The sequence below is a fragment of the Vombatus ursinus genome, unplaced genomic scaffold (genome assembly GCF_900497805.2).
Source record: "Vombatus ursinus unplaced genomic scaffold, bare-nosed wombat genome assembly UNPS02014779.1, whole genome shotgun sequence".
NCBI classification, from domain to species: domain Eukaryota; kingdom Metazoa; phylum Chordata; class Mammalia; order Diprotodontia; family Vombatidae; genus Vombatus; species Vombatus ursinus.
The window spans coordinates 154,928-172,181 of record NW_020954557.1 but is presented as its reverse complement, the minus strand read 5'-3'; the positions used below and the strand labels follow the sequence as shown (position 1 = coordinate 172,181).

The following is a 17,254-nucleotide window of genomic DNA, read 5'->3' as shown; positions in this document are numbered from 1 at the left end:
ATTAATGAGTACATTAATAGTATTAATGAGTACAAATAATTTGTATGTGTGTGTGATGCAATATTCTAAATATTTTTATTATTTTTACCAGTTTACTAGTTACATAATGATCCTTAACATTTCTTTAATTGTTAGTGAGGTCCTACATTTTTGCATGCAAATGCAATATATCTCCTCAAGCATAAGCTGTCTGGGCTAGTGGATATTTAGCAAATGTTGGTTGGATTAGGTAGCCTGAAACAGAGGTTTCACTGCTGCAGATATTCCTTCTACTAATGCAGCTCACACAATCTCAATGCTTTTTCTGCCCTATTCATTTCTTATCCATATTTTCCACAACTCTTCCCCACAGAATCCACTTCCGAGTCATTGAACCACCTCTAGGGTGAGTTTGGAGGGGCGAGGGGAGGGGAGAGAAGAGGAGAGAAAAAAGAAAGGAAAAAAAAGAAATTTACATGATAATTTTGTTGTATATTTGAAAGGAATAGCAAGTTGCTCAGAGTAGATTTGCAGTTTCATGTGCAATCATCTTTTTTATTGTACTATGTTATGGAAATGCTTGTTTTATTCCATAAATTTAAAAAAATTAAAAAAAGAAAAATGTCCTGATTAACTAACAAAAGCACAAGCTTTCGAGTCAAAGGACATTGGTGTGAATCCTGGCACTGCTAATGTGACCCAAGGCAAATTATTTAAACTTTTTGAGCCTCTTTCTTCATCTATAAAATCTGTGCTTGGAATAGATGATATCTAAGGCCCCTTCCAAATCCTGTGATCCAATGATTTCAACTTGTAGTGTTTATAAATATACAAGCAGACTTTAAAAAGATAATTGTAGTTTATGGGTTGACATCCATTGTAGAGTATGAAAATTGGAGGAATTGCATTAAGAATTTCACAAGATCCTCCAAAACATACCTTGATAGTGATTTCAAATTCACACTGATGCTGAAATATTTGGTTTGCATCATGAAATGAAAGAAGTTCAAAATTTGTAGACTACTTAGAAGCTTCCCAAGAATCACATGAATTCTTTTTTCAAGGGGTATTCTTAAAGCACTTAGTGCAATAGGCAAACATCATTAAAAAAAAAAAAGAAATACCTGTACTTCGATGGATAGGAAATAATTGGTTACAGTTTCATTGGAGAATCACTTCTTTGTGTGCAATTAGTTTACTAACTGCTAAGAATGTAAGTCAAAGTAATACCAAATTAGGAAAAAATTTAAAGATAGGAAGACACTCCACGTAATTACAGCAACTCCAGCCAAGCCTATTTAAATAAACTTTTGATTCTGAAATGAAACTTTATCCCTACTTAATAAAAGTAAAGACATTTATTCAATCGCAATTACTTAGAAGAGTTTAATTATGGTTAAACTGCCCCCCAAACTGACAAAATCGGGAGGCCTCAGGACTCAGAAACTGCCTTTGCCCACAAACATTTAACCTCTTTGCTAAGCAAGTCAGTCAACAAGCTAGTAATTGTTAGTGACAGGTTTCAAGCCCTTCTTTCCATAACCTTCCTAAATCCAAGTTCAGAACTCTTTCTAAAATACTATACTGCTTCCCAACAGATCATCTCTAGAATGTTCATAGATGAACCTAGGATAACAACAAATAGAAGGGAACAGATCTGTTGTCATTCTTCAAGTAACCTATTGTCATTGTTAATGAGAATGAAATTGCTACAACTAGATTCTACCAACTCAGTGCTGAATACGTCATTTAAGATGAGATCGGTCAGATATAACTGCTCTTCCCCAACACACGTTAAAAAAAAAAATCTGTTCCTAAGGCAATAAGGCACTCAGGGATCTATTTTAAAGAAATCTCAAACAGAAAAAGATGGAAACATTATGAGAAAGATCATAGATGGTACTATTACAAAAGGTCAGATAAGAAGACTAACCTAAATAACTTCTTTCTCATCTCAAGAAAATGAGAATGATCTATGTATGTAAAAAGGGGGTCTCTTATGAAAACATGAGGATGCAACAGGTAGATTTGTACAGATGATTTTTTTGGCAGCTGATTACATTTTTAAGGTCACATAATTGAAAAGTATAGAAAATCTAAGAACCTACTGTGTTTATTATTTATCAATTTAAAAAAAATCAAAATATTTGTATCAATACAAAGTCCAGAAAGTTTCCAAGTTTCCTCTCTTCAGACAAAGTTTATGTGCGTGAGACACACACACTTTTCAAATATACATATATGTATATAGACATATACACACATACGTGTGTACATATACATATACACACATATAAACACACAATTACATATAAATTATATAACAAACTCTACAACAAATGCAACTATGGAGGTAACATTGTTTACTGATCTAAAAGAGTTTTCATATCAAGAAGTATAAAAAAGAGAGAGAGATTCATCTACTTTGTTCTACTTTGTCATGAAAGATGTCCTGTTTGCAGACTAAGCAAAAGACAAGTTTTTCTATGGAGCTTGACCTTTTCTATATGATCTTATTCATAGATGACTCAGAAGTACACCAAAACATTACAAAGCCTCTTTAATCCTGAGCAACACAAAAGCAATTTTGTAATTATCCACACATGAAGTATAAAGTGGATGAAAATACATTGTACAGATTATGACAGTCAGAGGTATAGAGAATCTACCAAATTGGTCCTGCAATACATAAAGTTTAAACTGTTACTAGGGATGGACAGTGAACCCTGGAAGTGGTTGGGGAAAAAAATCAGAGGATCATAGATTTGCAAGAAGATAGGACCTCAGCAGTCATCTCATCCAATCTTCTCATTATATAAAGAAATTGAGGCCTAGGGAAGTTATGTGATTTGTCCACAAAGGTAATAATAATCATAGCTGGGACTTGATCTCAGGTCCTCTGATTTCAGAGCTAATATTTTTTTCACTGAACCACACCACATAAGGATAGACCAGATTAAATTTGGTCAATCACTCAGTCCTTTCAATTTTCCCAAATTGTCATTGCAAAATCCTATCTTTTTTAAACACCAATATTGTCCTAATGATGCTATGTGGATGTAATCAAAAGGTGAATGAAGATTACAAATGACCCAAAGAGTACTGGAATGATTCATGGTATGGAGTAAATGCTTCAGGATCTGACCAAAATTGATTTGTCTCTGAGAAGTTACATAAAAGATACTATGGAAGACATGGAATACCAGAAAAGTAACTGTACTGATTATATAGTAGGAATGACAATCACTGACGGACCTGAGTGGTGCACTGGTACCTCTGAGATATTAAAAGATGAAGAGGAAGGCCTCCACCATCTTTGATGGAATTTCTACGAGGTATGAAAAAAAAAAAATGACAGGGACAATAGTTGATCAGTGTAAGAAAGCATGGAACTAATACTATCCTCATCAATGGGAGCAGGAAACATTCATCAAATTACGATATGTTGAAGTATCAAAGTAATTATTTTCTATATTGTGCTTTCTAGTTATGCTATATTACTTCTGGCTCTATTTGTTCTATCATATCTGGATGTTTGTTGTTGTTTAGTCCATTGGCTGACCCACTTGAGTTAAAATTGTTTTTTTTTTATTTGCTAATAACAGAAAGGAAGGAAAATTTACTAAACATTAACAACTTATTCTCATCAGTCCTCTCAAAGTACCTACTGTTAATGATCTCCCACAATTTCTACTATTGAAGTCCAGGTGGTGTTTTTAGTTATCTAGTAGTTCTTCCAGGACATTTATTTGCCCAATTAACATCCTGCTTCATTCATCAAAGGTTCTTGTTAATGTTCTGAAAGCAATATGTGATTAGGGGCACAAAGTAAGTTTTCCCTCTTACCTTATCCTTAAATGAAATCCATTCCCCAGAACACTGGACTTTAGAAGCTGACTGTGGAGTATATTTCTCTAATGAAGATATGATATTTTTTTCGCATATGAAAGGAAGCTTGATTCTGCAGTGTGATGGCTTGTTTAAGTCTAAGAAATAAGAGGTAAGCTTGCAGCTGCATTCATTTCCCATTCAGTACATTAAAAAAAATCAGTAGGAAAAGACTTGTCTTATTTAATTCATTCCTGTCTCAATGGATGGTTATATACCTGTACTTTTCTATTGATTCTTACCTTTCTCTGCTGTTACCTGTATATCACTAGATTATCACATCACTATTTGTTTAGAGATACCCCATCAATACAATTGGTAGTGGGGGTGGAGTGGAGAAAAATGGAGGTTTATTTTGGACCCGTTGGCTGATTTTATTTGTAATTCTGGCCATTAAGGCAGTTATGAAAATAACTGACATTTTATTTCCAAATGACCACTTTAGAATAGCAAAGCAAGCCAAAATGTTGACAGAGCAAAAAACTACTTTCAGTGGTAGCTTAAACTATGGAATCTCATGTCATCATGTATAAGTTACATAACTGATACAGGATATAAACTTGAGTGATTCATAATGAAGCTACTAATTAGAACTTATTCAGTTTATCACTGTATACCAAACATTCAAGGATTCAGAATCAACTTTACCTCTAAACCAATTCTTGGAAGAGACGGACCAGCACTCCTTTTCATATATCATAGGAAAACGATGCCACATGTGAAAGCTTAAAGAAAAAGGCAGATAGATCACCCATTTCCCCATGGAACTTTTGCCTAAAACATCCACTGTTTTCTACTATCACTGATTATAATTGTAAATTCAATACATTAGTGATAAAATTACATATGAGCTTCTTCTTTGAAGACAACATGTTGGAAAGAAGTCTTGGGCCATCTTGGACCAATAAGGTTTTTTGGGTTTTTTTGGGGGGGTGGTTGAGGGAAAGAAATGTATAGTCACCCAGAAATTAATTTATTTAGTAACATTTTATTTTTAAATGCTCAAAATTATCATATCAAAACTAGCCAACACCAGTCTTCTTAAAAGGATAGTTTTTTTTCAATGTAATATATTGTGTTACATACCTTATATCATGATAACTTCTTAGGTTATTGAGACTTTTAATCCACCACTTTTGTTGGTCATTAGATAGCTAAAAAATAAAAAAAGGAATATATGGGTTGCTATATGATTGTATCAGAATGCTAACCTATGGATATCTAGTTACTAACAGTTGTAAAGTTACAACATAGGAGTAATCAGAAATGGTCATGAGAATAACAGAATTTTTGAATGCTGAAGCTGTGAAGTTGCCTATGCTGCACAATTAATTCCCGTTTCATGACAGCTCAATCCATGGGGCTTTGCACATGAATACAAGGTGAAAAATGTTTGTTGAATTGAATTCCTAAATGAGTTTTCTCGCAGTGAAAAAAAAACAAAACCCTAAAACCCTAGAAACAAAGAATTATCCTTTGACCTATTCTTTACTTATTCTTTAATATTAGTGTTTCTCTCAGATGATTATGTATTGCATTGAAAAGAGTAAATTTCATAGTAATATTTAGAGCTAATAAAATTATTATGTCTTTTAAGGAAATGGAGGTTTTAATTTTTCTAGGATATGGAAATGCTGTCTTTACGATAACCTATGAATTTAATGTAGTCTACAAAAATTCATTAGAAATTCTGTTTCCTCAAGACTTTACCCAATATTTAATTATTTAAAGACAAGAAAAAATCTGAATACAGATCCCCAGTGTGACAAACTGAAGGATAGAGTTTGGACAGTATTTTGAAAAAACATAAGTAAAAAAATCAATCCGGTTAGTAACTGCTAATTGCCTGACATTTTACAATAATATTCATCATTGCCCCTTAGTTCTAAGTCTTTGGCTTAATTTCTAATCTGAAACCTAGGTAACATCTTGATAAAGTAGTTAAATTTAGTCAGTTTGCCTAAATTTATCATAAAAGCTATTTCTTAAAATTGGTTTTTAATATAAAAATAATGATTTCAGTTTGGAGCAGAAAAAAAAATTTTTTTTAGCACTATAATACTACATAAAAATAAAAAGTAGCCTAGAGGCACTACTGATATTTGGTAGTGCTCATTTGCTTAATTATCATTCATTATACTGTCTATTCACACTTAAGCAATCATGAGTCTGGATAAGTACTGAGCAATGCTATCTGACCCTTCTTGAATTTGATTTTGGGGGTCTCACAAATTAGTTGATATTGGAATAAAAGTTCATGGAACAATAGATTTTGAAAGTTTTAGGGGAACTTGAAGTTAAAGAAACTATCCCTTAACATTTACAGGTTATATCTGGCAGGTAGGTGAGATAGTATACTCTGGACCTAGAGTCAGGAAGACCAATGTTGAAATTTGCCCTTAGACACTCAATAGAGGTGTGACCCTGGGCAAGTCACTTAATCACTGTCTACCTCAGTTTCTTCATCAGTAAAATGAAGATAATCAGAGTATCTACCTCACCAAATTGCTGTGAAGATCAAATGAGATAATATTTGTAAAGTGCTTAGCACAGTACCTGGTTTGCAGTATGTGCTTTATAAATGTTATCGATTATTATTATATTTAACATAAGAAAAATACATATGCTATGTATTCTTACATTTGCAATTTTGTCTCGGATGGCATTTAGTGCTGTGAGAGACTTCAGAGAAGCAAGAGAGCTTTGATTACTTGCACAATATAGGACTGCTTCATCATAGTTCAAGTGAGTATTGGGAACAAACCAATATTCACTGCCTTCAATAACAACTGGAGGTCCATGAATTCCAGCCCGATCTAAAAGTAATGGGGAAAAAAAGTCATTAATGGATGAATAAAAAAAAAAATTAAGGAATCTACACATCTGAGGAGATTATAGAATCCTGGGAAATCCTGCGATAAAGAGCTAGAAGGCATCTTAGAAATCTATTTGTACCCTCTTCATTTTATAAAAGTGAAACAGGTTTAGAGAGGTCAAATGACTTGCCCAAGGTCACGGAGCTCACAGAGCAGAAATGTGGCTGAGAAAGGGCTAATATAGCTATGGCTGGACTTGGCATAATAATATTTTATCTGTAAGGCAAAAATACTTTACATTATATTTTACAATGTTTTTAAAAAAAAAAGATATTTTATTTGTAAGGTATAAAAGCATGGCATACTTCCTCAACTTACCAGGGTTGAACCACTCTGGTGTCTTCGGAGTATATCCTATACAAGAAAGAAAACCTCTTTTAGTATGTTTGTGATCACATATCATAACTAGGGTCTTAAAAGTATGTCAAAAAGGATTCCTGAGATTATTCCACATCTGGTTAAACCCCTTCATTTGGCTTAATGGCCTAATATGACCTAGGACAGGGGTCATATTAGGACTCAAGGCATTTGTTCTGTGAAGTTTGGATTCAGTCAAAGGGCCTCACTTGAGGACCGAGAGGCCTACATGTGGCTTGGAGGCCATAGGTTCCCCATCTCTGACCTAGGATTTTAATCTTTTTAGTGAATTAAGAATGGCCTAGTTTATCTGGAACATGGACTGAAGGAAGGGTAGCATCAAGAGAGAAAGTGTGAAAGGCAGATTGATACCACGATGTGGAGGACCTAGAGTTTTAGGACCAAGAATTGATCATCTATGAGAGGCAACAAGGAGCAATGAAAGCTTCTGTATTGGTCGTACTAAATTTGAGATGTCTCTGGGACACACAATTGGAAATGTCTAATAGGCAGTTGGTGAAGTAGTGCTAAGGCTCAGAGGAAAGACTGGGTATGGACCGAGAGGGCTTGGAACGATCTGCACAGAGGTGACAAAACACACGGGAGCTGATAAGGTCTCAGAGTGTAGAGATGCCAGTTCAGCTGATAGGGACCTCACCCAAAGTTAAAGGTATGTGTAATTCATATAGGTTGGCTCAAAATAGTTCTCAATTTGTTTTGGTTTGTTTTAAAACAGAAGGCAATCTATTGTTTTCATTTCACTTGATGGCATTCTGATTACTAGAGTACTCATGATTTGACCACGTGCACACGTAAATATGGATGTCTTATCTCTCTGTCTGTCATATTTATCCCATTCACCTTCTCTCCCTTACTGTGCAATGTGAGTTACTGTGACAAGTTACTAAAGCTAAGGTCTTCACACAAGGAAGTTATCTAACTGAACTAACGTCCATTTGAATAATTATTGAATATTTATTAGAGTTATAATTTCCCCAAAGTGACCTAAGTGTAGTTTAATTCTGTGTATTTAATAAATTGGTATTTCTATAGTATTTTCAAATAAGAACCTGTGAGTATGTGAGTGACCAAGTGAAATATGCCAAGATGCTTTACTGACCAAGGTAGAAGATCTCAGGATTACAAGACTTAAAAAATGAGACCTGTGAATTCATTCCATTAGGAGCACACACTGAGGAACTTTCTCTGCCAGTGAAGATAAGTACATATCCTGCAACTTATAGTCAATAAGAGGTTAAATTACTTGCTCTAGGTCACATAGCCAATATGTTAGCGCCATGACACATACCCAGGTTTTCCTGACTCCAAGGCCAGTTCTCTATCCACTACACCATGCTCTTTCTCTTTATAGGACTCTTAAAATGTGACTTGTTGCCTACCAACTTCAAACTACTTTGACTAGCATTCAAAACCCACCACAACCTGGTGCTATGATGTTTCTACACTTATCTCATTCCATTTTCTTGTATTAAAAATAAATTTTTATCAAGATGTCTTTTTAACATCACCATAGATCCCCTTCCTCTCATCTCTGCTTCCTCCTATGCCAAAGAACCATCCTAAATAACAGTGTATTTTTTAAAGACAAAAAGAGAAAAAAAAAACATTATAATTGATTAATACATCAAAAAAGTCTAAAAAAAATGTGCAATGTATGATTCTTGTGAACCTCTTACCTCTGCCAAGGGGTGAGATGGGAGTGTCTTCTCATCTTTTTTTTTCAAGCCATGCTTATTCTTTATAATATTGTAACATTCATATTTGATATTTTTGGTGGATGTTCTTTCTGCATATATTGTTTTATTGAATACATTGTTTTGTTGGCTCTACTTACTTCTCTTTGCATTATTTCATGTAGAACTTCATGCTTCTTTATATTAATCACATTTGTAATTTCTTTTTTTTTTAATTTTTTTTGGGGGGTGAGGTTTTTGGGGTCAAGTGACTTGCCTAGAGTCATACAGCCAGTGAGTGTCATGTGTCTGAGGCTGGACCCGAAGTCGGGTCCTCTTGACTCTAGGGCCGGCACTCTATCCACTGTGCCACCTAGCTGCCTCCCCACACATTTGTAATTTCTTACAGAGCACTAATATTCCGTTGTGTTCACATATCACAATTTGTTTAGTCATTCCCCAATTTATGGGCATCTACTGTATTTTTAATTCTTTGCTATCACAAAAAAAGTTGCTGTAAGTATTTGATGTATTTTTTTTTTTTTTGCTCTTATCAATGGCCTCGTAGGGTGTTTAAATACTATCAATGGAATCTCTTGGTCAAAGGATATGGGCATTTTAGTGAATTAGTATAATCGATACAACTGTTTAGTTATTTCCATAACTCTAAATTGCTCTCCAAAATAGTTGTACTGATTCACAGTTCCACCAACAATGCAACATTGTGCCTATCTTCCTATAACTACTCCAATAGGGACTATTATCGTCTTTTATCATCTTTGACAATTTGCAAGGAATGAGGTGAAATCTCGGGTGGATAGAAATCTACTGTGAATCAGAACTAGGAGGTTCCCTTCTGTCTCCCCATCTATCCCTCCCCCCCTTTAATAGTTCCTCTATAGCTAGTTCTTTTTCTTTTTATGAGATTGGATTAAGATCTCTATTTGATCCTGTGTTGTTTGTATAGTTTATATTTTTGAAGGCATACCTCTATTTCTGCCATTCTCATTTTTGTTAGCATATAACTGCATGAAGTAGGTTCTGATAAATTATTTTTATTTCCTTTGGTTTTGTTGTGATTTCTCTTCGTTCATTTACTATTTTGTTGATTTGATCTTTTGCTCTCAAAAAAAAAATCAGACTAGCTAAAGATTTACCAATTTTATCAGTCTCTTCAAGAAATGACTTTTGTTTTATTTATAATTTCTATAGTTGTTTGGTTTCCAGTTTATTTCCTCTCTATTTTTTATTGTCTCTTCTTTATTTTATGTTTGCTTTTTAGTTTTTTAAAACAAATATTCAGTTCATTAATGCTCTCTTTTTCTGTTTTGTTAACATGTTTGTAGGGATATAGTTTTTCCTCTGAGGACTATTTTAGATGCATCTCAAATTTTGATATGTTATTTCATCATTATAATTTTCACTCACAAAATTATCAGTCCTCTGATTTGTCCTTTGACCCTTCCAACTATATTTTCATACACTCTACACTTCATTCAAATTGGACCACTCTCTATTCCCTGATCATGCCCAGTGCTTTCCTGCCTTGGCGCCTTTGCTAGTGCTGTTCCCTTTTGTTGGAATGTCCCCTCTTTGTCTTCTTTGATTGTTGAATTCCCACGCATTTTTAAAAACACAATTGAAATGCTACTTCCTCCATGAAACCTTGTCTGAGCTCCCCTTTTAGCCAAGATCATCCCTATTCAGTGCTCAGTTTTCCATCTTCCAACTTCATTGTGTATTGCAACTATCAGGTATGGACCATATTCCTTTACCAGACTGTAATGACAATACTTTATCTAACTGCTCATTCCCGCTTAGCACAGTGTTCTCTGAACATGGTAAGACTTAATACATTTTTGCTGAATTGTATTAAAGAATCACAGCCTATGCATGGAGGTTCGGTAACAGGACGCTGCTGTTTGGGGAACTTGTTCTGTGGGGTTAGACTCCCAAGCTTGAAGATGATTTTCAGAATGTCCCTAGTTCTTGACTTCAGAGTCTATGCTGATAATGTTATCATGAACATAAACCAGCACTTACTATGTAAACCCTCACTTTATAGTGCTGGGACTGTGTCTCAAGGCTCTTATGTTGTTAGACTTTCTGTAGGGGAAAAATCCCAAACTAGAAAATATCACAGGATACAACTAGAGAAACTCAAAAGGGAAAAACATGCAACCAGGAACTCACAAGGAATAATAAAAATTAAAAAAAAAAACCCACAAACTCTATGCCTCCCCCCCGCCTTCATATGAAACATTCTTCTATCTAATCTTTTATCTAATTTTATCTAATCTTTTAACCAATAAAGAGGCAACCAAACACTATACAGACCTCTCGCTCAAGAATATTTCCTACTCAAACTTTACCTGATTGCTAATATATAGAATCTATATTTGACATATTTTTAAAAGCTTATTCATATTGTAAACCTTGAAAAGATTTTATTTTTTTTTTCTTATCCTGCTGAATTTCTGTTCCTGCTTCATGGCTTTATGGTCTTCCAAGTAGCCTATGAATTATAAGATTCCCTCATTCTGCCCCATTTTTCTTATCTTTATTCATTTTGTTTAGGGAAAAAAACATATATTCCAACTCCTTTATCCCATTTTACTTTCCAGTGAGAAGAGTCTTCCATTACAAATTAGAATCTGTCTAAACTCACTTTAATCCAATCAATTAAACATATTTATGAAGTATCTGCCACGTGCCAGTTACTGTGCTAGGCACTGGTACTCTCAGAGAATTCACATTGCACTGAGAGGGGTGTGGAGGTGGAAATTCAGCATGATATAAAGATAAGTATAACACAGATTAAGGATCAAAGGAGTCAAAGGAATTATCACATAAAATGAAATAGGAATATTTGAGGAAGAAGGATGAGACCAGGTAAAAAACAAAACAAAACAAAATAACGATTCTAAAAAGTGAAATTGAAGAGGGAGTGTATTCTAGCCATGGGGGAATGGCTTGTGCAAACGCACAGAGGTGAGAGATGACACATTTGTTTCTTAGAAAAGTAGTCATCTAGATTAGTTGGAAGTTGTAAAAAGAAACAATGTGAAATTAGACTGGGAAGAGGTATAATGAAGCCGTATGTAAGGAGTCTTAAATGCCAGATGAGGCAATGGAGATTCACTGAATATTTTTAAGCAGGGTATGTGTATGGTGTGAGTTGGGGAACATTATCACACCTGTGCCTTATGGTAAATGTATACCGTGGAAGAGAAATATATTTGGCAAAGATCAATTAGTAAGCTATTACAGTAGTCCACAAAAGTGGTGTTGAGGACCTAAACTCGTGGTGGCAAGGGGAGTGAAGAGAAAAAAATGAAAGTAAGAGGTGCTTTAGAGAAAGAATTGACAGAACATGGCAACTAATAATGTGTTAGTAGAAAGGGAGAGGGAAAGAATTGGTGATGATTTCAAGGTTTTGTGCTTGGGTGATGCTGATAGGACATCTAGGTGGATCTCAGACCAGGAGCTCACAGGAGATCAGAGCTGGATTAGATTTGGGAGTCATTTGTATAGAAGTGATATTTGAACAAATGGAAATAGAGTTGGAAAGAAAGCAGTGAGAGGAAAGAGGTCTTAAAAAAAGAGCCTGGGGCTAGACCTGTATTCAGAAGATCAGAGGAAAATAACGACCCATCAACTGCAGAACAAGGAGGAGGAGAACCAGTGGAAAACAATATTGGGAAGCCAAGGAAGAAGAGAATATCCAAGGATATTCAAGAAAGTGGGTAGATTTGTCAAATTTTTCAGAAATGTCAAGAAGGATAAGAACTAAGAGAAAAGGCCATTTAGCAATTAAGAAGTCAACAATGACCTCTGAGAGAGCAGTTAAGGAAAGTGGTGTGGATGGACTACATAGAAGTTTCTTTTCCCTATAAATCAAAATGCCAACCCTTGTTGAGAAATTAAAAAAAAAAACCCACACACTTTTTATCTGCACCTCTAGTCTTTGTCTTTTAACCTAAAAACAGGCTACATATGTTTTCCTGGTTCTCTACAGCATGCACAATGTGAAGACCAAAGGCTTAGTAAATCAATACCACAAAAACTTACCTTTTGGTATCTGGCATGCCCATTCAAGTTTTATATCACAAGCAAAAGGTCTTAAGTAAATAATCAAGTCCCCGTTTTCATACAAATACCAACGTCTTCTCCACTGCATTTGGCTGACCTATAAAGAAGGGAAGTAATCACAAAATGCATTAACATGTCCAACAGACATTTCATTTTATTTAGTATTTGCTCAAAATATGTTCATACAATATGCATGGTTACCATCACCTATATGATCCAGTGGTCATTTCTGTTTGAGATCCTAGTCATAAAAGACATTTTATCTTTTCCTGTGATACAAAGTGAGAGGCTGATAAAAACAGGACTGCTCTACACAGATAATTACAACATCTAGCTTTTTTTTTCTTTTCCTTTTTTTTTTTTGCTAGGCAATGGGGTTAAGTGACTTGCCCAGGGTCACACAGCTAGTAAGTGTCAAGTGTCTGAGGCCAGATTTGAACTCAGGTCCTCCTGACTCCAGGGTCAGTGCTCTATCCACTGTGCCATCTAGCTGCCCCCCACCCCCAACATCTAGTTTTAAATAAAAAGAGCCTAATAATGACCATGTCATAATATTTTTTCTCAGGCCTTAGCCTCCTTGACCTCCCTGTTGCAATGGATGTTGTTGAGGAGGCAGCATGATACACTGGGAGGAATGCTGGGTTTGGAGCCAAAGGATCTCATGTTCAAAGGCTAGTTCTGTCGCTTATTACTTGTGTAACCATGGGGAGTCATTTAATTTCTCTGGGCCTGAGTTTTCTCATCTGTAAAGTTCGTGGGTTGGACTAGTTGACCTCTGTGGTTTTTTTTCCACCTCTAAATCTATGATTCCATGACTGCCTCGTTTTTCTTGACTCTCTTTCCTCCTTCTGTTTCTGATATATTACATTCTTCTAGATTTCCCCCTATCTTGATCATTCTCTTTAGAGTTCTTCTTCCTCCTGCTATTCCTAATGGCCCCATCATTCTCCCAGTCATCTGGCCTCCACCTTAGGCCTCTTTACCTTTTCCTTCTTTCTTGTTCACCATCTTCCATCAATCATCAGGTCCTGCTGATCCCTTCTTTGCAAAGTCCATACCCATCCTTCTCTTTCTGTCACCACTATCGCTATTCTATTTGAGGTCTTCATCACCTCATGCCTAGACTACTGAAATGGCCATTCAACTGGCCTCCCTAACTCCTGGATCTCCTGACCCTGCAAATCGAAAACAGATTGAGCTCTCTAAAATTACCATTTTGATTTTTAAAAAAAAAAACTCTTTGGCACACAAACTTTCTGGACCTCTATTGCTTAAAGGACAAAGTTCAACCCTTATCCTGAGATTTAAGGGTATACATAACCTAAACTTGGCCTCCCTTTCCAAACATCTTCTGGTACTACTCTGTGGGATCCCTTTGATCAGCCAAGTTGGTCTACTCCCATCTCCTGTTGAATATAGATTATATTTTCCTGTCTTTGAACTTCTGTTTATGTCATTTGTCATGACTGGAATACCTTCCCTTGTATTCTCTACCTATCAAAATCCCTTTCATCTTACAAGGTCAATTTCAAGGGCCATCTGTTTTATGAAGACTTCCATATGGAGTATCCTCTCTTAGCTCCTACAGCATTTACTGTCTGTACCACTTACCTGGCCACTTTCTTATTGTGTTACACAGATAATTATCTTTTTACATATATGCATCTTTTCTTATAAACATATGTTTATGTATATATATGTATCTTTTCTTATAAATTTGATTATAAGTTAAATGTGGACTTAGACTGTCTTTTAAAAACTTCTCAGATGTCTTGACATAGGGTCCTTTCACATAGCAGACACTCACTAAATATTTTTAACTGAAAACAACCACCATATTTTTAGTAAGTATCCCATGGTATGCCATCATTCAACTTACCTTGAAAGCAGCACAATCTCTGATGTCATAATCTTCCTGAAACTCATTTGATATGACCACAGTAGATACCTGTAGAAGAAAGAGAACTCTGAGAATTATAAGTTTATCTGATAAAGATTTGCAGTTCAGAAGAGTAGTTAGTACATGGGGTTCCAGATAGGGTATATTCCCAGAATTTGGGATCAAGGTCAGAGGGCATAGTCTATAAAGCAGAAATTAGTAAAATCAACTGGCTGCAAATGTAAGCCAATTGCAAAGATCATTTATTAATGGGTTTCGGATAAGTTGATAAGTATCTCTCAAGTCTGCAAAGAGAGCAGAGTGTCTCCTCCCCAAATGTCCATGAAGAAAACTGAAGTAATACTATATACATTTCTATACTTCTTAACAGCCATAGAAAGCTTTACAAATATCATAGGATCACGGATTTCGTGCTGGAAAGGAAATCATGGACTTCTAGACCAAGTCCTTTCCTTTATAGATAAGGAAATTGAGGACCAGGAGGTTAAGTGATTTGCCCAAAGTCACACAGGTAGTTAAGTGGCAGAACCTAGGATTTGAACAGAGATCCTCTTTCTTCAACTCTTCTTCCCACTGTACCATGCTTGCAATATCTATATAAGGCAATATACGTATCATTTTCCCCATGTTATAGATAATTATTACTTTGAACTTAAAGGGAAAACTCATACCTTGATCACTGAAGCAAGTGTTTAAGTGGCTTCTGCAAGATCACAGAGCCAGTAAATTTTGCAGCCAAGACTTAAACTCAGATCTTCTGATGTCAAATCCAATACTTTTTTCTAGTAAGCTAAGTTATTAAAATGTAAGTAATAGGATATATTATGATGTAACAAATTACAACATGTCACAGGTAACTGTGTTGTAAACAAAGAGTGGTGATTTGCATGGACACTAGTAAAAGGAGAACCAGAAAGCAAGAAATCATCTGTGTATGTTCAGCATGGGAGAGGGAGAGGGAAAGAAGAAGAGAGGGAGGGAGGGAGTCTCAGTTTCATCATCTGTAAAACTAATCATAGCAATAATACTAGCTAGCATTTATATAACATTTTAAGGTTTGCAAAACACTTTACAAATATTATCTCCTCGGATCCTCATAGCAATCCTATGAGGTGAGTGCTATTATTATCCCCATTTTATAGATAAGAAAACTGAATGCCTATTCTACTAACCTCACAGGGCAGTTGCACTGAATCACATGAGAATTTTTTTTAAAGGGCTTTGCAAACTCTAAAAGGGATAGCAAATGGGGCTGGGATTCCATTATTACAGGGAATTCTTTAGAAGGAAACTCCTTCTACCAATATAAGTCAGCACCTTCTCTCCAACTTGGAGTCCTGAGACTCTGAGAGCTACCCAGAACACTGAGAGGCTAATTAACTTGACCAAGGCCACACAGGTAGTATGTCTCAGAGGCAAGACTTGAACTCTGGTCTTCCTGGTTCTAAGGAACCTTAAATGATAGTCTCACCTCAAACTATAAAACATGTACAAATATGAAATATTTATTATTATAAATCAGACTCATCAACACTATGGGGATCATAAAGATTCTTTGAGGCTGATATGGATGAATTACCTTACTATAATTAAATTACTCCATTAAAACAAGTTCCTCCTCCAAAATGCAAACTAACCCTCAAATTACCTCACCAAATGTAGTTTTCCAAAGAAATCTAAATGGACAAAAAGAAAGGTGGAAGATTAACTCACCGGTGTACTGTCACTCCATTGCCATGATCCTTGAGAATCTGGACTCCTTTTATTTAATCCTACCCATATCCAACGCTGGTCACTATGCAAGTAGAAGGGGAGAAGGGTTAGGGGAAAGAGTGGGGAAAATTTGATTAACATCATATTTTCCAAAGTATTTAAGGAGGCACTGTCTGAAGAGTAAGCAGAATTCAACTTGAGTATTGCATTTGTTTATTGTTTAACAACAAAATTTTGTGTAAGGCACTAACGTTAGGCACTGTGGTTATATAGGGTGTCCCCAAAGTCTTACAACGTTTTAAATTTTAATAGTAATAAGCTATAATGTCATTAGTAGCTTTAAACTACATCAACACTTTTGGAACATCCTACATAACATGACCCACCCCTTATATGAGTTTACAATCTAGTTGGGAAGACAAGACATAAAGAGATAACAAAGACAGTATGCATTGTGTGATAAGTTAATGGTATGATACAGGTGTTAAGAGTCCAAAAGAAGAGATTGCTATGGGCTACAGTAGTCTGAGGAGACTTCACAGAGGAGGAGGTTGACCTTGAGTTCATTTTTGAAGGACAAAGAGCATTCAGAAAGGAGGGACAAATGGGCATTCAAACAAGAGGAAATCATAGATGCAAAAGTAATTACAATATTAGACAGAATTTTGTCTATTGGAGTCTTACTGGACAGAGATCAACCCCTGAAATGTATTAGAGGATATAAGGCCATAGAAGTGCCTCAGTCACCTAGCATA

General features: G+C 35.5%; 1 protein-coding gene across 6 annotated transcripts in view; it reads right to left on the bottom strand.

Annotated features, from left to right (window-relative positions):
- Positions 1-17,254, bottom strand: part of LOC114045609 (CD302 antigen) — a 183,742-nt gene that overhangs the window by 100,071 nt on the left and 66,417 nt on the right. For all 6 annotated transcript variants that reach the window (XR_003569406.1, XR_003569407.1, XM_027865689.1 and 3 more), the window contains exons 14-21: positions 16,500-16,581; positions 14,766-14,834; positions 12,866-12,983; positions 7,062-7,097; positions 6,508-6,683; positions 4,954-5,021; positions 4,516-4,592; positions 3,826-3,965 (exon numbers count right to left, since the gene is read on the bottom strand). Coding sequence is in view for 4 of the 6 variants with exons in the window: in XM_027865689.1 (XP_027721490.1) it covers positions 3,826-3,965; positions 4,516-4,592; positions 4,954-5,021; positions 6,508-6,683; positions 7,062-7,097; positions 12,866-12,983; positions 14,766-14,834; positions 16,500-16,581 (766 nt within the window). In the remaining 2 variants the exon portion in view is untranslated. The remainder of the gene's footprint in view (positions 1-3,825; positions 3,966-4,515; positions 4,593-4,953; positions 5,022-6,507; positions 6,684-7,061; positions 7,098-12,865; positions 12,984-14,765; positions 14,835-16,499; positions 16,582-17,254) is intronic.